The sequence below is a fragment of the Pipra filicauda genome, unplaced genomic scaffold (genome assembly GCF_003945595.2).
Source record: "Pipra filicauda isolate LSUMZ 115617 unplaced genomic scaffold, ASM394559v2 scaffold266_size1643727_pilon, whole genome shotgun sequence".
In the NCBI taxonomy this organism is placed as follows: domain Eukaryota; kingdom Metazoa; phylum Chordata; class Aves; order Passeriformes; family Pipridae; genus Pipra; species Pipra filicauda.
This window is the reverse complement of record NW_024104383.1, coordinates 1607736-1629873: the sequence shown is the minus strand read 5'-3', so window position 1 is coordinate 1629873 and position 22138 is coordinate 1607736. Positions and strand designations below refer to the sequence as shown.

Genomic DNA, 22138 nt, shown 5'->3' with positions numbered 1-22138 from the left:
CATTAAAGATTATTCATGGAATAAATATTCATTTGCAGGAAGAGGGTGGGTTTTTTCATGCATGAATATTTCAGGCAATGTGTGCAGGCGCTTCCAGAAAAAGGTGATGATATTCTAAGTGCTGTTTGAATAGTTCCTAATACTAAAGATATCAAGGATTAAAGATACCAGGATACCTTCTTTTTAAGATTTAATCATGGAATGGAATCGCGGAATGGTTTGCGTTGGAAGAGACCTTGAAGCTCACCCAGTTCCAACCTGCCGTGTGCAGTTTCTGATCAAGTTAAAATCCTTCCTAGATTTTCCTTACCTGATTATTATTACTGAAAAACTCCCTGAGAGTCTCTGTTCAAACTTTCCCTCCCAGTGCTGCAACACCATCACTCTGCTGATCGTTTTTAACCACAAACGCATTGCACTTGTCGCCCTGAACACCAGAAAAAATGTCCTTATTTTATTCCCAACTGCCCTGGCGGCTTTTTCCCCGCGCGAACGCCGTTCCCTGGGCCAGCAGCACACCAAGAGATGCGGCTTCGCATCTCCAGCTTTCCCGGGTTCAGAATTCCAAGTTTTTTTGGAGTCCTGTGTGGAGCTCTGGTACCATCTAGTGTTACTGGGGAAGCCTCGGCTGCTGGATGTGGCTTTTCCTCGCTGATGTCGAGCTGGGCTCGCAGGAGAAGTCACCTGTCGCGACAGGAGGTGGCGATTAGGAGGGACAATACGCAGTGACAGCGTGTCCTCCGCCACCAGCTGTGGCTTGGAATGAGCAGATACAGCAGGACTGGAAGAGAAGCAACTCTGACCTCTGGGGAGGTGCCTGGGCCCACACAGGTGTGTGTGTGCGGGTGTCACCTGAGGGGCCGGGGCCACCGTGATGCCCCCGAACAGGGCGCGCGAGATGCTTCACCACCTCCCTCGTGCCCTCTGGCGGCGCCTCACGCACCAAGAAGACCCGCAGGGCGCTGCACAGACGCGTAGGGCGAGGGATTTATTTAAACGGGTTATTTAAAGAGGTTTATTTTAAACCCCCCCAAAAAGAATTGCCCCCAGCAAAGATGGCGGCGGCCCCGCCCCGCCATCTTTGGTGAGGGCGGAAGTGACGCGCAGGCGTCGCCACCGCCCCGGAAGTGCTCGGGCCTTCAAAGAGTGGCGGGCTCGGGGTCGGGGCCGGACGGTGAGGGGGAAACGGGGGGAAAACGGAGAGGTCGGGGGAGGAAAACGGGAACTGCGGGGCTGGGCACGGCGGGAGGGGTTGCGAGGGGAGCGGGAGCGGTTGGTCGCGGCGGGGGGGGTTGTGGCCGTTGGGAGGAGGCGGTTGGGGGGGGTCTGTGAAGGGCTCGGGGTGAGGAGGAAGGGGAGTCGGGGGGGTTTGGGGGGAGTTGGGGCCGCGAGGGCGGGGAGGGGGCTGAGGGGGCTTGTGCGAAGGCTGAGGGGAGGCTGGGGGAGTCATGGTCAGGATGGAATCCTGGAATAGTTTGGGCGGGAAGGGACCTTAAAGCCCATCCAGTCCCACCCTCTGCCACGGGCAGGGCACCTCCCACTAGCCCAGGTTGCTCCAAGCCCCGTCTGACCTGGCCTTGGACACTTCCAGGGATCCAGGGGCAGCCACAGCTTCTCTGGGCAACCTGTACCAGGGCCTTCCCTCCCTCTCAGCCAAGAATTCCTTCCCAATATCCCATCTAACCCTGCCCTCTGGCATTTTAAGGCCATTCCCCCTTGTTGTTACAGTTCTTCCAAAGCCGGTCCCTCTAAACCCACCTGAAGAACAACACCGCTCACATTTGGGGTCTGTTTTCTTTCTTTTACCCCCATCTCCTTGTTTTTAGGGTTCTCTCAGCACTGGATGGAATTCCAGTGTTTTTTGAGCTGCTGAGGATCAAACACTTCAGTCCCTGGTGTAACTTACCCAACAGAGATGAAGAATTTGGGTTCTTGAGGGGTCTTTTTTTTGCCTTGTTGAGGAAAGGACCTTGCAAGTGGGAACTGTCTCTGTGTTTTGTCTGTTGCCAGGTGGTTCCTTCCCTTTGGATTTCAGGAGCCATGGGACCATCAGGAGAGGAGGAAGTGCAGAGCATAATCCTGATCAGTGATGATGAGGCCGAGGACACTCTTGGGAATTCTGTCCTGTTTGTAGACCCCCAGGGTAAGAGCTGCTTCTGATGAAGTTGCCTAAAAGACTTTTGGAATAAACTGAATTAAATTATTGTCTGATGTGCCTGAAATCTGTCTTTCTGCTGCTAGAAAATCAAAGTGCTTCAAAAGTTAATTAAACCAGGAAGAAATGCCATGATTTAGTAATTTTTAGGGATTTCTTTGATGGCACTTCTTAACGTAAAAGATGGTGCTGTGTAGTTTCAAAATATTACCAACTGAGCTAAAACTGGGCCTTTTCAATGTCAGTTGACTCCTTTTTGACTCCACATTCTCTGTTCTGGTAGTTGATGGAAGTTTTTTGTACCATTCTTCGTGGCACCAAATGAAATCACAAGAAAATTTGGGCCTGGAAGCGTTTAAAAAGAAAACGTCAGTAATTTGCAAGGAAGTTTGTAGTTACCTGATTTACACTGATTTACACCTCCTGTGCTCTTCCCTACAGAGAAATCTGCCCTGGGAGAGGAGAAACCTGAGGTTGTGGATGAGGAATGTGAATTAATGGTGACTTTCTGTAAACGAGCCAATGTGATGCCTCACGCGAGATACGACTGCACCACACACCCCTTCGAGTATGGTCAGGGCTGGGCTGGGTGATTTGGGGGTTCATTGTCCACATTTAGTCCATTTGGTCATGAAACCTCATGAGCTTTGTAAGAGCTGGAAGCAGAAGTGGAGCTGGATAAGGATGTAACTTGTGTCCTGAACAACCTTCCCTTGTAGGAGAACAGAATGTGACACTTGCTCACCCCTGGGCAAAAACGCTGAGATTTGTGACCAGTGCTACTGCTACATCTGTGACAAACTGGCTTCTGAGGTGAGAGGACAACTGGGAGTAAATAGATTAATCATCAATAAAAAGAATCCTGGAATGGTTTGGGTTGAAAGGGACCTTAAAGCCCATCCAGTCCCACCCCCTGCCACGGGCAGGGACACCTTCCACTAGCCCAGGTTGCTCCAAGCCCTGTCCAACCTGGCCTTGGACACTTCCAGGGCTGGGGCAGCCACAGCTTCTCTGGGCAACCTGTGCCAGGACCTCTCCACCCTCACAGGGAAGAGTTGAAGGGCACAAAACCAATAAGTGATACATGAAACTTGATTGTTTTAACAGTTCCTCTCCTCAGGGTTGATCCCTGTCTGCTTCATAACTGCTAAAAGTGTGGTTCTGTCAGGTTTCTTTCTAACAGTCCAGGCAGTTGTTGGAGTAAACATTTAATAGGTAGAAGCAAACTTACCTCCTGTTTGCTTTGGGCAAACAGTGCATTTCATAAAATCAAATTACTGAATCAAACTGTTTCTCAGTGAAGTAGAGAAATGTCAGACTTTTAGACTGTCCTAACTTGGAGTGGGGGAGTTGGGGGTTCTTTGTTGGGTGACCTGAATTCTTCAAGCTTGCAGAATCCTGGCTCTGGGCCTTCTAGATCTCATTCAAATGTCCAGTTTACCTAATTTATTACCTTGTGTGTACTACTCCTTTCTATAATGAGGCCTTTGGTCCAGTGAGCAGAACAGAACATAATATTAACCAGTGCTCCTAAAATGTTCTTCTAGCAAAACAGGACAAGGTATACCAGCTGAAACATTTGTTAACTCTTTTTCTGTGCCTTTTTGCCATCGGTTTGGGGGTTTCTTAGAATTTGTTAGAATTCAGAAAACTGAGCTGTGAACAAACTTGGGGTGAACATGCAAAGACAAGGCTCTGTTCCCAACTTCCAGTGGGGAGGGTGCCAGCCCTGAGGGCCTCTTTGAAGTGCTCAGGAGTGACAGTAAATAATATGGGGGTGTTTTTTGTTCTTGTTTGCCGTGATACTGAGTTATTGTCACATTGAGTACTTCCCTGTGCCTTTGCTCAGGTGTGTAAAGGGTGAAATGATTTGTAGCCCTTCGCTCAGAGAAACTGGGGTTTTTTGAGTTGCTCAACTGGAAGGGGGGGAAAAATTACACTTAAAAAAAACCCTTTCCCTGTCTTTCCTGTTTTCTACAACAGTGCCAGAACTGGACAACCCCCTCCCTGTGCCACTGCAACGCCCACAACAAGAGCAGGTTCTGGAAGGAGCAGCGGGACTTTGCCCTGGCCGGGGTCCTGGTCATGTTCAACCTGGAGCTCACGGACATCGACGCCGAGCTGCGCCACGGGGGTGGGTGCTCTGCTCCCACAGCACCCTGCCAGCCTGGGGAGCAGCTTGGCTGGGCCACAGCTCTGCCTGGCAGGGCTCAGTGGATTTTTGGGGTGGCAAATTGCTGCTGCTGCTCTTTATCTGGGTCAGACTTGCACCAGACTCCGGTCTGCGGGTCCAGCTTTCTGTTTGCCTCCCTCTGGAAGAGTCACAGAGTGGTTTGGGTTGGAAGGGACCTTAAAGCCCATCTCATTCCCACCCCTTCCATGGGCAGGGACACCTTCCACTAGCCCAGGTTGCTCCAAGCCCTCTCCAACCTGGCCTTGGACACTTGCAGGGCTGGGGCAGCCACAGCTTCTCTGGGCAACCTGTGCCAGGGCCTCACCACCCTCACAGAGAAGTACCAGAAATGTCTGAAAACACACCTGGAAACACAAACAGATCCTCCTGATCCTGTTCAGCACAAAAATAATACCTTTCCCATCCCTCACAGCACAGACTGCTGTGCTCTTGTCTCTGGCCACCTCAAAATCAAGTGGGATACAGATAATAATTAACTTTAGGCTGCAAGATGGAGCTTCTCTGGGCACCCTGAGCCAGGGCCTCACCATCCTTCTTCCCAATATCCAACCTAAATTTCCCTTCTTTCAGTTTGAAGAAGCAGCAAACTTTCACCAATAAAACTGGGTGCAAGCAACTGGCTAAATAATCTTTACACAGTGAACTTATGGTTGTCTTTCTTTTAGCTTGAAAAAAAAAAGAAATGTAAGACTCTCAGTGCAATTTTTTTTTTTCCTTTTTGTCTTGTCTCTTAGGAAGTCTTCTAATCAAATTTATGCAGGAACTTTATGTGGAATATAATAAGTATCTGGCTGGACAAAGGATGCCTCCCACACGACATGAATGCTTTTGCTTGCCAAAATTGCCCCCTGGGCAGTGCAATGCCTGCAGGTCACGGAACATGGAGGTTGTGTACAAGTAAGTGCCAGCAGAGGCTGTTTGGGCAGGGCAGGGTTGAGTTCCTTTAGTCAAGTGACAATCAGAATTGTGGCATCTGATGCAGCAGAAATGGAGTGGAGAGGGCCAGGAGGCTGCTAAATTACACTTGAATGGAGTTTAAACACCCTCTTAAATACATCTTTAAATACATCTGTTGTGCCATACAAGATACCTGATAATATCTCATTGTTATAACCTGGGAAAGCATGGAAATAAGGCCTGTATTTTAGGATAGGTTTAGATGGGATATTGGGAAGGAATTCTTGGCTGAGGGGGTGGGGAGGCCCTGGCACAGGTTTTCCAGGGAAGCTGTGGCTGCCCCATCCCTGGAAGTGTCCAAGGCCAGGTTGGAGCAACCTGGGCTGGTGGAAGGTGTCCCTGCCCTTGACAGGGGGTGGAACTGGATGGTGTTTAAGGTCCCTTTCAACCCAAACCATTCCAAGATTCTGTGATTTTTACTAATGTTTTTTTTATAAGAGTGGGTTTCACCTTTTAATGGATGTAGCAAACTTTTAAAAAAATACTGAAATTAATGGTTGTGCAAGCACCTTTTCATCATGTCATAAATCCTTCCAAGGCAAGGCAGCTTGTCCTCAAACTGTAGAATGGTCACAATTACCATTTGTTTGTGAAGTTCATGGTTCCAGACCTTTCTCTTATAGACCCCTTAACTTTCTCAGGTATTCTGACGTTTTTGCCCTGGTAACAAGATTTTTAAATCAGGCAGAGCAAGAAAGTCCTAAAGCTGCTGCTGTGATGCTGCTGGGAGCAGCTAAAGAGATTGCAGTGCACAAAGACCCTGCCCTGTAAGTACCCAGGGCCACATCCAGGTGGGACCTTTGCTTCTCCAAGGGAGGGGAATTGGGGAGGGAATTCCAGGGTTCCATTTATGAAGGGTAAGGAAGTGTCAGAATCCCAGCCCAGGCTGCAGCACAAGAGGAAGAGGAGCCCACCCAAGGGGGAAGTGGGATTGGTTACAGCAGAGATTTGGGGGAAAAGAGGTTAAAGCCTGGATGTGAAGGGAAGAAGTTAAGTGGGATTAAGTCATGAGGAAAGGAGATGATCTCCAGCAAGGGGAAGGAATTTGAGAAGGGAACTGGGAGGAGGGAGGGTGACAGGCAACAGATGGAGGCAGGTGGGGTTAATAATTCCCCTGGAGAAAGTACAGGGACATGGAATCTTTCCTGAGAAGCTGCATTGAGTGAAGAAACATCTGACCTGGAAGGAAGGGAGCATGGGATGTTCCTTGGGTGATAGGTTTTAGATGCTTCCCAGGCTGAGCTGTCAGCTGGGGGGCTGCACAATAAATATATTAAACCAGAGTTTAAACCCTTCAGTCTTTGCTGCCTGAGCAGTTTTATTGTCTTTGTCACTGAGCACGAGCGGTGCAGAGCTTTGTTTTGCAAAACCTCATATTTTGGGGCTTAAACTCAAGGGTTTTCATAAAGGAGATGTAAATGGGGTCTGGGTTGGTTTGACAGGCCAGAAACAGCAACTCCTCTGCAGTTCCCTCTGAGGAGCTGTCCAGGTTTGCCAGGAGCAGGCTGGATGCATCCTTTGGGAAGGTCTTTCCTTATACACTTCCTGGGATTAGGCACTGCTGTAAAGCACTGTAAATTCTGCAACGTGGTTTGCACTTTGAGCATTTGTTTTACTTGTTTTTTGTTAACATGACAATTTCCAGTGCTTTTTAAGGAAAAGGGTGGTGCACAGAGAAGGGGAAAAGGCAGGAAAACCAGGCAAACATTAACTAGTGGTTTTTTCCCTCCCCTCTTAGAAGCTGGCAGAACCTTGGCCATACTGATTCACTGAAGATGGCTGTCCCATGTCTGTTCCAAAGGTGAGATTTGTTTTCTTCCTGGCTACAAAATTCTCTTGTTTGCTTTTAAAAATGCAAATTTCCAATGACAATTGCAGAGGCACATGGGGTGTTCTGGAAGGGCAGAGCAGGAGGTGTCAGGTGGTGGTTGTTAAACCAAAGAGCAAATAGTGTCTGTTAGAGATCAAAACAGCAGCCTTGGAATATTCCACTGGGATGGAGTAGCCAGGTAGGTAACATAGTAAAGCTCCCCCAGAGGCTGAGGAATGAGGGCATCCAGCTCCCTTGGCTTAATTCAGTTCTCATTTTAGCTTTAGCTTTCCCCTTTCACCCCAAATTCACTTGCCACAGAAGGTTATTGAGTTAATTCTTGCCTTCTTTCAGGAACACTCAAACCCAATTCCATATTCTCATTTTATCTGAAATTAATGACAGGTATAACCCAAATCCTTGAGCAGTTTGCATTTGAAATTACTGTTCTTGAAGTTTGTAATTTCTTAGGATTTTTTTACCTCCCTCCCAAAAGCTTAAAGGAGTAAACTCTTCTTTTGTTATCTCCGTTTATCAGTTAATCCAAAAATGGTTCCAGGGGCAGGGAGGGTGCAGGAGCTCAGGTGGATTATCAAGTCCAGCATAGTTTGCAGTGTTTCTTGTACATTTTCCCAGGAGATCTTTGTTTTAAAGCTTAAAACCACAAAACTTTGGTTTCACTGGTATTAAAAATAACAGCAAAAGATTATTATCGTTATTCACTACAAATCTTAAAGCAGAGATTTAAATATAGATGCAAACTGTCTGATATTTAACTAAAAAAAACCCCCAAACTTCTGCAGTTTCCCATATGATTAAAAAAAAAAAAGACACATCTTAGTAGCAATTAATCTAATTTTAAGATATTACTTTTTTTCTTTTCAAATCATAGGATCACAACCCAACTTCAGAGGATGCTGGTGTTGTGTGACTTTCCAAAAACTCTGTATGAAAAGTTCATTAATTTCTTTCAGTCCATCTCCCTTCCCTGTCACTGCTTTGGCTTCTCAAACAGGTAACTTCTTTGCCTTTTTTGTCCACAGGATATGTTTTATACAGCTGCCTGATTTGAAAACAGCTCTAGGGGTTGGTTCTTTCCTTGACAGTAAAAGTGGGAGCACTTTAGAGGAATATTTTGGTGTTAACTGCTTTTTATTTGTCCCATCCTTACGGGGAAAGTTGTTTGATGCTCTGAGTTGTTCTCCATACAGCTTTTAATTTTCCCCAGAATTGAGCTGTAAACCCCCAAAATGGTTTATTAGGAAATCTGCATGATACTTAAAGGGAGTTAAGATCAAAAAAAATGGGATTTAATCTCAAAACACAGTTGAAATGCTTCTGTTTCTGCCCTCCCAGCCTGAACGTGGTGCCCTGGGATCACGTGTTGCTGACCACGGTCCTGAAAGGCCAGAACATCACCGGGCAGAGGACCCAGAAAGGCAGGAAAATATTCCTCTGGGAAACACTCCCTGTCATCGAGGCTCGAGTGGAGAAACTGGTAGACAAAAAGAAGTAAGACTGGTGGGGGGTTTTAATTTTGGAGACTCAGCTCTTAACGTTTTGACTGCAGTGGAGTGTTTTCCAAAGCTCTGCAGTTCAGCAGAATGAGGAGACAGGAAACAAAGACCCCTTTGAAGCTCTTCATGCCCCTTATTCCTTATCAACAAGACCAGGAGCTTTCTGAATTTTTTCAAAGCCCTCTGAATGCTCAGAACCAGAAAAGCAATGTTGAAGGGGATGATTTCCGTGTTTCCATAAAAACCTGTAGGTTTTTAGATGTTGATTTTTAAAGCAATTTCTGTTCCTCAAAGGCTGACTGGTGGAAAACAGCCAGAAAAAAATGTGTTCTGGGTCTTCAGAGGTCTGTGCTCAAATGAATGCAGTGTTCAAAAGAATACAGTCCATTAAAGAATTAAATTGAAAGGCAACCTCTTGGTTGATTTTGCCAGAGTAGAAATAATCAGTGAATAACTTCTTGGAATTTATTTCCAGCTGTCTCTTGCTTCCATTTCTATTTCCACCCTCTTGTGTGGGAAGATCTATTGTTTTGCTTCATTAATTACAGTAAATATTTGATTGACCTGTCTGTAGCTTTGCACTTCCTTCCTTTTCCTACTCACCCTCTTTTTTTCTCTCCCCAGCTATAGAGAAGTTGTTCGTTACCTGAGAGCTGTGAAATGCAATGACACCAAAGGGTAAATGGATTTTTTTTTTCCCCTTCCCCCCCTTTTTTTTTCCCCTTCCCCCACTTTTTTTTTCCCCTTCCCCCCCTTTTTTCCCCCTTTCCTGTTCTTTTCCCCCTTTCCTGTTCTTTTCCCCCTTTCCTGTTCTTTTCCCCCTTTCCTGTTCTTTTCCCCCTTTCCTGTTCTTTTCCCCCTTTCCTGTTCTTTTCCCCCTTTCCTGTTCTTTTCCCCCTTTCCTGTTCTTTTCCCCCTTTCCCCCTCCCCAAGCAGAACCAGATCTCTACACACACACTGTAAAAAAACTCCTGCTGATGTCCATCAAATCTCCATCTCTCCTGCCCAGGTTGAGAGACCTCCGGGATAAGATCCCCTTCTACCTGTGTAAAACTGGGGATTTCCTGGATGCTGCCCATTCCCTGCTGTTCCCAGTGAACAGCCTGGCCTGCTGCTCTGCCTGCAGGATCACCCCCTGCCAGTTTGGGGCCTACCTCAAGATGTTCAGGACGGGCAGTGTCCCCCCTGGCAATGACATGCTGCAGACTGGGCCCTGGCTCACAGTTGGCAAGTGTCACTTCTTGCTTCTCTGTGGTTAGAATTTTGACTCTCGTTAAAATTAGGAACGTTCTGAGGGACTCTGAGCCTGATTAGGAATTGTCTGGACTCCAGCACAGTGTCCTGGGCTGATCCCACAGCTCTGGGCTTCCCAGCACTGCAAGGACCTGGAGCTGTTGGAGCAGGTGCAGAGGATGCCATGGGGCTGATCAGAGGGCTGGAGCAGCTCTGCTGGGAGGAGAGGCTGGAGAATTGGGATTGTTCAGCCAGGAGAAGACAAGCTTTGGGGTGACCTGACTGTGGCCTTCCAGGACCTGAAGGAGCTACAAGAAACATGGAGAGAGACTGTTTACAAGGGCCTGGAGTCACAGGACAAGGGGGAATGGCTTTAAACTGCCAGAGGGCAGGGTTAGATGGGATATAGGAAAGGAATTCTTCCCTGGGAGGGTGGGGAGGCCCTGGCACAGGTTACCCAGAGAAGCTGTGGCTGCCCCATCCTTCCAAGTGTCCAAGGCCAGGTTGGACAGGGCTTGGAGCAACCTGGGATAGTGGGAGGTGTCCCTGTCCATGGCAGGGGGTGTCACTGGATGGGCTTTAAGGTCCCTTCCAACCCAACCCACTCTCTGATTCCATGAAAACACCAGGCAGGAAGGATGTCTTTCTACTTAAACATGAACTTGTTCAGTTCACTTCACTCAAAACCTAATTTTATCAGTTTTATCACCTGAGAAGTTGTTTAGTTGAAAACAACCTATTAAAAAAACCCCTAAAACTCTTTCTTACATCCCAGCACTGCAAGTGGCAATGTGGGACTTGGAATTATAGTGCATCATAGCCTTGACCTTGAAAATTAAACTTCTGGATGGAAAATGTTCCATAACCTGTGTATTCTGTTCTGTCATTAGTTCAGCCACTGCTGCCTGGAATGATCTGTCCTGGTTCAGATCTTTGCAGCTTTCCAGAACTGTGTTTTACAGCTGATGGTTTTCCATTCTACCTCCAAAATATTGTAAAATAGCTGTAGATCCTTGTGTGGCTCTGTTGGGTTTCTGTAGAAACATGTCTGTAACTAAGTTAGTATCTTGTTTGTGCCATTCTGTAATTTTCCAGGGAATCTAAGACGTGGTTTGGATTTATTTTTTTTCTCTCCTCTTGCAGGGTCTCCCCTCAGGGATGGTGTGCTAATTAAACAGGCATTCAAACTGCTTTACAGCAACGAGTCACTGTACAGGAATGTGAGTCATTAAAACTCTTTCTCTAAATTACCTCTTCTGTCGTGTTACTTCTCCAAGGCAAGGATTTCCCATCAGAACCTTTTTTCTCTGAATAATTCATACCTCTGTGGGCAGATTTCCCTCAATAATATAAATGTCCTGTTGTGTTTCAGCCCAAATGCTGGAGTTCCCTCATCATGGTTTTGGGTAGTAGCAATTTGCTGGCAAAAAGTGGGCACCTAAATCCTTTATCCCTGAAGGAACCACCACTTGACTTCCAGGAGGTAAGTGGAACAGTGCTGGGAAGAGGGAGAATCTGTTGTCTTGGTTTTATACAAGTTTTTTTGATGTGGGCATTGACTGGTTCTGCTCAATGCCAGGGGTGACTTTCCAGGGCCTCATCCAGTGCTCCATTTTATGTGCCAAGTGTAACACTCTGCAGAATGTTGGGATTGAGGAGTGTTAAATGCAGCTGGAAACAGGTTAATTCTGGTACTGATTCTGTGCCTGTTCATGTGGACATGGATCAGATAACAAAGGGCCTGGAGTGACTGACAGGACAAGGGGGAATGGCTTTGCCCTGAAGGAGGTTTAGATGGGATATTGGGAAGGAATCCTTCCCTGGGAGGGTGGGGAGGCCCTGGCACAGGTTGCCCAGAGAAGCTGTGGCTGCCCCATCCCTGCAAGTGCCCAAGGCCAGGCTGGACAGGGATTGGAGCAACCTGGGGTAGTGGAAGGTGTCCCTGCCCATGGCAGGGGGTGGAATCAGTTGATCTTTAAGGTCTCTTCCAACCCAAACCACCCTGATTCTACCAGAGATGGTTGAAGAGCCCCCCTGGTGCTGTCTGGGGTGTGGGCAGTGATTCTCCATCCCTGACCTGTGCCTCCCTCCTTCCCTTGCAGGGAGTCCTGGCTGCCAGTGGGAGCCTCTTGGAGGAACTGAAGGCCAAAGTTAATGTTTCTTTGCCACCTTCTATTTTCTCTCCTCAGGTGAGTGTGCTCGTGGCAATAAGGGAATTTACCATCTGAGTTATTGTGCCTGAGATACAGCACTGGTGGAAACAGGGGGTTGGTTATAACAAGTTTTTAAGAGGGGCTGGAAGAGTTTTTTTTTAGGGGGAAACAGCTTAAAACTGTTCTTAGCAGAGTTTAAAGGCTGGAGCAGAGATCTGTAAGGTAAGAGAAGGTAAGAAAACTGTGAGGGTCTGTTCTGGTCTGACATATCTTCGGTCTAGGACAAGTTTTACTTCCTAACTATCCAAAGTTATGCATTTATAAAGTGGGAGGGCTGGTAAGAATTGATTCTGTTTTAATGTCTCAACACTCAGAATAGCCCAGAATTTCTAAATTTCCCTTAAATTAGGGTTTCAAATATAGAGCAGCATGTTTGAAGGTGACTGGGAAAATATTCTATATTCAATGCAGTTAGTACATCTGAGGAGCTGTCTTATCTTTTTTTTTTTTTTTTTACTTCTTTTGAGGAAATTCAGTTTATTCTCCAGATATATGACTCTTGAGCTGGAATTTTTTCCTTTAATTCTCTGTTTCTGCTTCTGTGGCTTCATGTCTCTGTGAGCACTTGGAGAGCACCAGGTGAACAAGCTGCATGAATAAAATACCTATTTATTCCCCCCTTTTTTGCTCTTCATGAGTTCTTGTGGATGTGTTGTCTGACCTCCAACCTCTGGCTGAAATGGGAGGACCTGGTTTGACTGGATACAATATAAAATAGTGGGAAAATGGACTTTCAAACCTCTTTCTCTTGCTGTTGGTGTCTCTCCTGTAGCTGCGCCACGAGGCTTGTCTCATCATGGCAGTAAAAGCAGTGCAACGGATGCTCTTTTGTGACCTTCCATACCTGACTTCCTTCTTGGAGATAGCCCTGGCCTTTGGGGTGAGTGCTGGATACTGATTTCTGCTCTAAGAGATTAAATCAAATGGCATTTAAAATCTCTGCAACACCCTCCTGGAGGTTTTAGACACATTTAACTTGTTTCAGCTTTGCTCTTTGTTTTAGTCTTTTTGCTGTTGTTTTTTTTTTTTTATTTTATTTTGATGAAATTGTTGCTACCTCAGTTAAATCACTGATCCTACTTTATCTCACCCTAGAATAACTTCTGGGCTCTGAGGCTGCTACTGGAGCACCTCTCCTACGAGAAACACGTTCTCCATGGCACTGTCTCCCTGATTTTGAGAGACCTCAGTCATCAGAAAGCAACAGTCCTAAAACTGTGAGTAAACACTCGCTGCTGAGCTCTGTTTGTTTATGGAAATAGCAGCAGAGATAATCCTCAGCTCTTGGAAAGCAGCCAGTGCTTTGGAGAAGGCAAGGATGCCAATCCCAGGAGCAGCCCAGGTGAGTTGTCTCAGCAGCCCCTCTGTTTGCAGGTGGCAGAACCTCGGTGCCCAGTACGTGGGCGAGTTCCTGTGCCTGTTCCTGACCTGCAGGCACCAGGAGATACAAAACATTGGCCTCTTCACCCTGAACATCATCACAGAGAACCTGCACATGTGAGTGGGAACTGCCCCAGAGCCACAGGGAAAATCCTGGGGCTGCCTCAGAGCAGGGCTCACAATCTCCCTCTGTGTTTCAGGTGTCCGTGGGCAAAGCATCTCAGCATCTTTTTCCACAATTCAGTGAGTACCTCAATGTTTTTATATTTATATATGTTTTTTATATTATATTATTATTATATATATTATATTGTATTATAATATATAATGTATCATACATATGATATTATATTATAATATAATATGATATTATATCATACATATGATATAATATTATAATATAATATGATATTATATCATACATATGATATAATATTATAATATAATATGATATTATATCATACATATGATATAATATTATAATATGATATTATATCATACATATGATATAATATTATAATATAATATGATATTATATCATACATATGATATAATATTATAATATAATATGATATTATATCATACATATGATATAATATTATAATATGATATTATATCATACATATGATATAATATTATAATATGATATTATATCATACATATGATATAATATTATAATATGATATTATATCATACATATGATATAATATTATAATATAATGTATGATATATATTATATAATATTATATTGTATTATTTATAGTATATGAGATCTTATTTCTAATATCTTAGACCATATTTCTAATATATATTTATTCTTACAGTAAAATACTTAAATAAGACAAACATTATTTACCAACCAAGCAGATCAATGACAACTACATTACTTGCCACTTAGATATTTAAACATATACTTTTGTCTCTCGTGTATCAAATATGTCAATGTTGTTTATTGCACCCTCCTGAAAATTCCCCAGGGAATTATAACTCCCTTTCTCTGCCCAGGGATTGAGGCACCTCCCCCTCGGCACAGCAGTTCACCACGAAGTCTCCAAGTTCATAAAAATTTTTGAACAACTGTGATTCGACTTCAAATCTTCGGGAATGTTTTCCAGTTTTTCTGAGCAATGTCTTCCTGGAGCCCCTTGGTTTTCCTTTGGTTTTCATCTCCAGAAAAATTCAGCTAAAAACCGACCTCAGGCCAGGACCCTGAGCTGGGAGAGGGACAGAGCTGTGGTTTGGGAGTTTCCTTTCTTGCAGTTCCACGTGTTGGAAGGGGTTTAAGTTGTTTTTAAAGAGCTGATCCCCAGAGATTCTGGGAGAGGGACACGGATGGAGTTGGAGCAGAGCGAGTTTTCACTCCTGTGGGGACAGGACAAGACAAAACTGCTGAGAGGGGAAAAGCTTAAACCAGGGAAATTCCTGTTTTCCATGAAACCACGAGCCACTGGAGGCTGAAAGATGGACTGAAACTTCAGTGATCCCAGTCTGGCAGCAAAGGAAGACAAATGTTCCCACGTGCCAAACTGCACTTTGCACATTTAGGGGTTTTGGGAGGGTTTTGTGGCTTTTTGTTATCCCAAAGAAGCTGCAGTTACTTGAGTTTTCTAAGGGGTGTATTGAAATCAACAGCACATCAATTAAATATTGTCACTTGCATTGTTTTGCTTAAGAGGTGTTTTTTGTTTGGTTGGGAGTATTTTTTGTTTTGTTTGGGAGTTTTTTTGTTTTGTTTGGGAGTTTTTTTGTTTTTGTTTGGGAGGTTTTTTTGTTTTTGTTTGGGAGGTTTTTTTGTTTTTGTTTGGGAGGTTTTTTTGTTTTTGTTTGGGAGGTTTTTTTGTTTTTGTTTGGGAGGTTTTTTTGTTTTTGTTTGGGCGTTTTTTGATGGAGTTTTGTTTGGGGTTGGGATTTTTTGGCTCTTTAATGGCAGTTGGGTTCTGTTTGGATTTTTTGGGGGGCGTTGTGAGGTTTTGGAGTTTTAGAGTTTGGGGGTTTTTATGACTTGATTTTTTTGGGAGGGTTGGCTTCTGTTTGGGGTTTTTTGGACTTTGAGTTTTTGGTTGGGGTTTTTTTTTTGGGTTGTAGGGTTTTTTGGGGGAGTGGGGGGTTTGGGGCTTTTTTGGGAATTGGGGCTTTTGGGCTTTTTTTTAGTTTTGTTTTGTCTGGGCTTTTTTGGCTTTGGGTTGGACTGGGATGGGAGTCCATATTCCTCTGTATCACCCCATTCCAAGCCCAGGGAGAGGGATCAGGTAAGGGGGCAGGTGCTTTTTTCCCCCTTCAGGCCTGGATTTCCCATGGCAGGGAAAGGCTGGGAACTGCTCCTTTACTGTAAGTAAACAGCACATCTATTCATTATTTATCCCCTTCTGAATTTTAATGACCTATAGCAGCCCTATGGATCCCATACATAATGATTTAATCTTTTATGGATGAGAAAAAGGACTGTGTGGAGCTCTGCACTTCGCTGGGAGCAGGAATTGCCATCACAGTGGAAAACCCAAAGGTAAAGCTCCAGGTATAATTGAGATATGAAGCAGCTCATTAAAAATGGAAAAGTGTCTCCAAAAAGTCTCCGAAAAACTGGAGAAGGAAATGGGCACCTGGAGCTGCTTCCTCCAAATGCTGTATTTCAGCAAGCACAGCTCTGCTGCTTTAGCTCAGCTGAGGCTGCCAAGCTCTAAGTGCAAGAGCTGCAAGGAAGGGCCTGTAGCAAAAAGGAAACTTCAGCTGAAAATAAGGAATTTATCTCATATTCTTCGAGTCTGGAGTGGGAATGTGGGAATGCCATCCCCTAGTCCAGGGAGGAATGTACCTGCCTTGGCTGGGGGGCAGCAGTTCCTGTGCTGGGTCTGTGCAGCCCTTGGAGCACGAACAGGGTCTTAAGGACATTTCTTAATTGCTTAATATTGCTTGGGTTGCTCTCAGTGTGCTCTGTATAAATCCCCTCGCTATATTTAAGGAGCAACAAGTTCTGGAGCTGCTGCTACACCCCTGTGTCCTTCCCAGCCCTGCTCAGGGAGGAATGGGATGCACATCCCAGCAGTGGAATCCTGGGCAAGGAGGCTGAGATCCTTTGGGAGCTGAGCAGAAAAGGGGGGGAGGGGGGAGCTTTACCCCTTCCCCGAGGTGGGATCTGTACAATGAAGTGTCAGGGGGAGGATTTGCCCCCACCCAACTCTGCCTCAGCTGCACTTCCCACCCTCCTCTGCTCCTGTGCTCCGACCGTTCCTGCCAAGGACACTCACGGACCTGCTGACTGAGTGGATCCCTTTGGAGTGTGCCCTGGAGAGCTGAGGTATGGAAAACACCCCCCAGAGAGCCCTAATTAGCAGCTGGGACTGAGAGCAGACCCCCCCCCTAGCTCCCAGGGGGGCTCTGCAGGGTGGGGGGAGCTGTCAGAGGGTAAGTCCTCCAAGGTCACAGAGTCCCCCCTGTGCCCGATGCCCACCTTGTCCCCCAGCCCAGAGCACTGAGTGCCACAACCAGGCCTTCCTGGGACACCTCCAGGGGTGGGGACTCCAAACCTCCCTGGGCAGCCCCTTCCAATGCCTGACCACCCTTTCCATGGAGAAATTCCTCCTGATGTCCAACCTGACCCTTCCCTGGCACAACCTGAGGCTGTTTCCTCTCTCCCTTGTTCCCTGGGAGCACAGCCTGACCACCCCCTGACTCCACCCTCCTTCCAGGGAATTCTAGAGTGAGAAGGTCCCTCCCGAGCCTCCTTTTCTCCAGGCTGAGCCCCCCCAGCTTCCTCAGCTGCTCCCTCAGGCACAGGGTGTGACTCCTGGGGTGTCCTGGGCAGAGTTATGGCTTGGACTCACTCAATGATCCCTGTGGGTCCCTTCCAACTCAGCATAATCTGTGATTCCTGGTGTTCCAGCCCCTTCCCCAGCTCCGTTCCCCTCCCTGGACACACTCCAGCCCCTCAAAGTCCTTCCTGTCATGGGAAGGCCAAAACTCCCCCCAGCATTTGTGCTGCTGCACTCAAAGAGGGGCAGGTTCTGTGCCCAGGATGCTCCTCTGTCCCTGTCCTTGGACTCAATGAGGTGTGGGCAGCAATGGGGAGCGGGTTGGGAGCCCCTGCCATGCACAGGAGTCTCCAGCTGCCCACCCAGCCAAAAATACTCTGTTTTAATAACAGCACTACGCAAAGTCAAAGCCCAGCTCGTTGCTGCTGCTGCCAGATTAACAGATGGCCCCGATCATTAATATTGCAAAACTTCAGGAGTTCATAATTCTTTAATCTACCCAGCCCGGGGGGGGGTGGGGAGTGCAGGCCCTGCAATCTGCTGTGCCAGGGGCTGCCCCCCACCATCCCCACCACCAGGGTTGGGGCCACCCCGACCCCCCAAATTTGGGCACCCGTGCTCCTGGTCCTGCCTGCCCAGACAAATCCTGGCCGTGGAGCCGCTCCCGGGCCGAGCTCCGGCAGGAGGGACGGACCTGAACCCCCCGGGCTCGTTTTAGGGTCTCTGGGGGCTCCTGAATTCCCCCCAGTGCCATCGGATTGCGGCAAATCCCGGGCAATCCAATAACCCACCGCCCGTGTTGTTTTGCCATTAAAGCCGAGCCTTTCCCGGCGCTGGGGAGGCAGCGCAGGGAGATTTAGGGCTGATGTCAACGGGCGGATAATCCCGACTCCGGGCCGGCATCACTGACCTCCCGCATGGGAACGGGGGGCACGGGGGGCGACGGGACCCCCACGGAGCCCCGCGGTGTTGGGGGGTTGTTTCCAGCAGAGCAAAGCTCCGAGTTTGGCCCCGAACAGCTCCATCGATCCTGGCCCAGCCCCAGCTCCTGCCTCCTCTCCCGGAGCGCTGGTGGCTCCAGGAGGCTGCGGGGAGGCTCTTCCATCGATTATCCAGGAGGGATGAGGGTGGAAGGGAGGCTGGATCAGCACCAGCCTCCTCCTGGCCCCTGCACACTGGGCTGAGAAATCAAACATATTTTTGTATATATATTTATATATTTTTAAACTATTTTTAATATATATGTATTTCCTATATCTGGCCTATATAGAGAAGATGCCTCTTTCAGTAAACCTTTATATATATATATATATATATACACTTATAGATACTTACTGAAATACATCTTATTTTATATATAATGCAAATATAATCAATAATATAGTGCAATATAATATATGATGGAATTAGATCATCTTTAAAGTCCCTTCCAACCCAACCCATTCCATGATTCTATAATATATAGCATCATTTATATGTGTTTTTATATGTAAATGAACACAAATGTAGGCATGTATATGTGTGTATAGATGTATTTCTGTGCATTATATATTGTCTATGACACATATAAGAAAAAATAAATTTGATATATGGTATAAATTTGATTATATCTGCATACACAAATGCATAGAATAGAAATATATATTTTCCACTGCCATGCATATTTTATATCTATGTATTTGTGTATGTATGTATGTATTTTCATATATATATATTCTCTTGACTTTATGTATATGCACATATAATAATAATATAATATAATACAATATAATACAATATAATATATCATATCATGGAATGAGATGGCATTTAAGGTCCCTTCCAACTCAACCCATAATTCTATTATTTCATATACATATATATATATATATGTGTGTATGTGTATGTTGCAGAGGGGACAAACTCCTATAAGGCCACAGGTCCAGGAAAGAGGAGCTTTAGGGGCTGTATTTGGACAATTTTGCTTTGTGGAAACCTTGTTTTGTTTTGTTGGGTTTTTTTGGTTGTTTTTTTTAAGCAGCAAAGTTTACCTTAAGTTTAGTTTTAATGTGTTGTTTAATGAAGGGGAGGGTGGGAGAGTGGTGGTGTCACTTCTTTGTGGTTTCACATCAATTATCTTGTTTTTAATCAGTTCCCAACTGTTCCAGGGTTTTGTCCCTCCCTATAAATCCCACATCGATATTTTTTGAACGTTGCCCTTTTCCCCTTGTGCTGCCCCCGCCCTTTCACCCGCCATATGTTCAGTCCCAACTGCTCACTTGGGCCATTTACCCCTCTTCTGTATTCCCCCTTTTTTTACCCACCCCCTCCCCAGGTGCCCCCCAGCTTCTCCTGCCCCTCCAGCACTAGGAAAGCGGGAAGAACCACACCAGCCAGAGGCAGCAGAGTGGGAAAGCCTCGGAGGGCCGGCTTTGGCAGGGATGCTGCCGGGGATGCAGGCAGGGAAACAGGGAGGGATGCAGGGCCTCCCTGGGGTTCCACTGTGTCCCACCACACATCCCCTCCCTCCTGGGGGCCCTTCTGTCCCTCAGGGGTGGGGGAGGGCAGGGATAACCCCAATTTGGCAGCTCGGCCGCCGGGTACCAGGGCTGTGCTTCCATCCCGGGCGCTCACGTTCCGCGGAGCCAAATCCCCCGGGAGCAGCGGGGGGAGGACGCTCCCATTATCCGGCTCCTGCCGTGGCGGAGGCAGCTGGACCAGCCGTGCATTAATAGATTACACAGAGGATTTGGACTCGCCAACATCCAGGGAACCGCTCTCGGGAGGGACACGGGCAAGGCCAGGGCGGCTTCCCGAGCCCGCGGCGACGGACACGGCCCCGCTCCCATCCCGCTGACTCCTTCCCCGGCACAGGTAGGTGCAGGGCTCGCTCCTGGCGCTGGGATGCTGCCGGGATGGCTGGAGCAGGGCTGGGGATGCTGGTCCAGGGATCAGAGCCCGGGGAGGCCGGAGCGTGGGGCTCATCCCTCTCCCGGCCGTTTTTCGGGGGATGCTCTGCGGAGAAGCAGAGCTGGGGCAGCCCGGGCGGCTGCCAGGCTGTGCTGGAGCAGGGCTGGCATTGAGCTGTGCCGCGGGGGGGTGGATTTCATCCCCCTCCAGCCCCCCCAGCCCTTCCCTGACCTTCTCCTGAGGGCTGCAGCCTGTCCAGGGGTGCGGGACGGGGCGTGTGGGCATCCTTGGGCATCATCACCCGAGGAGGGTCCGGAGGGTCTGGGGCCACGGGCAGTGGAGGGTCCCCTTGTGCCACCGATTTTTGGGGTGGCACAGGGACACAGGTGCTCGCCGAGGGACTCACATGCCTGTCCTGCTGCCTGTGCCCCATCGGCTGCTGTGCCTCAGTGTCCCCACCACGCATTTCCCCCCCCAGGGCCACTGCTGGGGGAAACGGGGGCCAGGGGGTTTGCCTTGCTCCCCAAATCAGTGCTCCCCATCCCTGTGAGCCATTTCCAGGGCTGTTCACACCCAAAATCCCTCCTGGCCCGCTGGGATCTGTGACCAGGCAGGAAAAGGACAAACACCCCCCTCCTCTCCCCAGGCAGCCTCCGGGGGCTGTTTGACACTCCCCACCCAGAGCGATGCCACCATCCAAATTTCAGTCAAATCTGGTTGGTTCCCTGGGTTTTGCATGTGCCCCTGGGCTACAAGAGAGGGGGGCACTGGGCACCTGCTCTGTGCCAGCCTCACACCCACAGGTAAGAGCAGCCTCTGCCTCGTCAGAACAACCCCAAAACCTCCTGGAGCCACCGGTGGGGTTGGAAACCTCCCCCGGGAGCGTGGTGACATCTGTCCCCATCCTGGGGGACCCCTCTTTGGGGGTGCAGAGCTGGGGGAGCTGGGGCAGAACACGGCCCCACTGTGCCCATTCCCAACCCCACAGGGCTCCCGGACCCCACCATGGACGAGTGGGACCTCCCACAGTGGAAGAAGGAGGTGGAAAGCCTCAAGTACCAGCTGGCCTACAAGAGGGAGATGTCCTCCAAGACAATACCTGAGTGAGTGGGTGCCCACCTCCCCGCCCTCCCTCCATTCCTCCTTCCCATCCCTGTGCCCCCATGAGCAGAGTCCGGCTCTTCTCCACCCCAAACTTCCCCCCTCAAATCCCCTGGGGGGGTCCCCAAATGAGATTTTCTCCTTTATGGCTCTTCAAACCCTCCAAGCCCCAGCAGCAGAAACCCACCAGTGTCCCCAAAGCCCCTCTCTCTGTTCCTCTCCACAAACCCACCCCTGTACCAACCCCTTTCCAGCCGCCCGAGCTCCGGTTGGGATGTGGCAGCAGCCACGGGACCCCCTGGCACCCCGGGAGCCCCCCACTGTGCAGGTCCCCTCTTTCCAAATGACTTCAACCTGTAAAACCAAGCCATGGGAGGGAATTTTCCCTCCTGGTTTGCCCCTCTCTGCTCCCCCAGCACCATTCCCGATGGATCAGGGATCCCAGGATTGCTGCCACCGGAGCAGGATTTACCCCGGACACTGAGCCCCCCCCAATTCCTGTTTTGCTGCCACACAGCCCCCGCCCTACACCCCTTAAACCTTTGAGCAGGGGCTGTGCCCACCCCTCCTGTCCCTCTCCACAGGTTTGTGAAGTGGATCGAGGACGGCATTCCCGAGGATCCCTTCTTGAACCCGGAGCTGATGAAAAACAACCCCTGGGTGGAGAAAGGCAAATGCACCATCCTCTGAGGGGTCCCCCCTGTGCTGCCCCTGCTGAATGTACTTTTTTTATTAGCTAGTTCCAATATGAGAACCTGAACAAAACCCTGCCCTCACCTGTCTCCTTCTTTTTAGTAGTAGAAGTGGTTTTATATTTGGGGGGGACACGGGGGGGCAGAGTGGGGGGGCAGGAGCAGCAAAGGTTTCTCTGGGGTTTTGCTGCAGCTTCATCTCAGACCTCACCCAGCTCTGCCATCAAACAGGAACATTTTGCAACTTG

The 22138-nt window shown here is 48.0% G+C and overlaps 2 protein-coding genes across 3 annotated transcripts; both read left to right on the top strand.

Moving 5' to 3' along the window:
* Positions 1-254: 254 nt before the first annotated feature.
* LOC114003810 lies at positions 255-15118 on the top strand. 2 transcript variants are annotated; one of them, XM_039382374.1, is made up of 20 exons: positions 255-831; positions 2011-2143; positions 2597-2723; positions 2875-2968; positions 4139-4289; positions 5084-5246; positions 5948-6073; positions 7045-7107; positions 8009-8131; positions 8473-8628; positions 9258-9311; positions 9643-9860; positions 11010-11086; positions 11239-11349; positions 11969-12055; positions 12852-12959; positions 13175-13296; positions 13454-13576; positions 13660-13702; positions 14465-15118. In XM_039382374.1, exons 1-20 carry the CDS (start codon positions 763-765, stop codon positions 14540-14542), a joined length of 2226 nt encoding a protein of 741 aa, XP_039238308.1. In that variant the 5' UTR covers positions 255-762; the 3' UTR covers positions 14543-15118. The 2 variants fall into 2 exon arrangements, with proteins under 2 accessions (XP_039238308.1, XP_039238309.1); XM_039382375.1 differs by lacking the exon at positions 255-831 and adding an exon at positions 898-1174.
* A 4549-nt stretch (positions 15119-19667) lies between these two features.
* On the top strand, positions 19668-21970 carry GNG13 (G protein subunit gamma 13). The gene is made up of 3 exons (XM_027751164.2): positions 19668-20061; positions 21086-21200; positions 21783-21970. The coding sequence occupies exons 2-3, from the start codon at positions 21103-21105 to the stop codon at positions 21886-21888; spliced, it is 204 nt and encodes a 67-aa protein (XP_027606965.1). The 5' UTR covers positions 19668-20061; positions 21086-21102; the 3' UTR covers positions 21889-21970.
* The last annotated feature ends 168 nt before the right edge of the window (positions 21971-22138 follow it).

Coding starts and splice junctions, on each gene's coding strand:
- LOC114003810 (XM_039382374.1), top strand. CDS start 763: ATGAGCAGATACAGCAGGACTGGAAGAGAAGCAACTCTGACCTCTGGG. Junction 9,312..9,642: donor AAATGCAATGACACCAAAGG/GTAAATGGATTT, acceptor TCTCCTGCCCAG/GTTGAGAGACCTCCGGGATA. Junction 13,703..14,464: donor GCATCTTTTTCCACAATTCA/GTGAGTACCTCA, acceptor TTCTCTGCCCAG/GGATTGAGGCACCTCCCCCT.
- GNG13 (XM_027751164.2), top strand. CDS start 21,103: ATGGACGAGTGGGACCTCCCACAGTGGAAGAAGGAGGTGGAAAGCCTC. Junction 21,201..21,782: donor TCCTCCAAGACAATACCTGA/GTGAGTGGGTGC, acceptor CCCTCTCCACAG/GTTTGTGAAGTGGATCGAGG.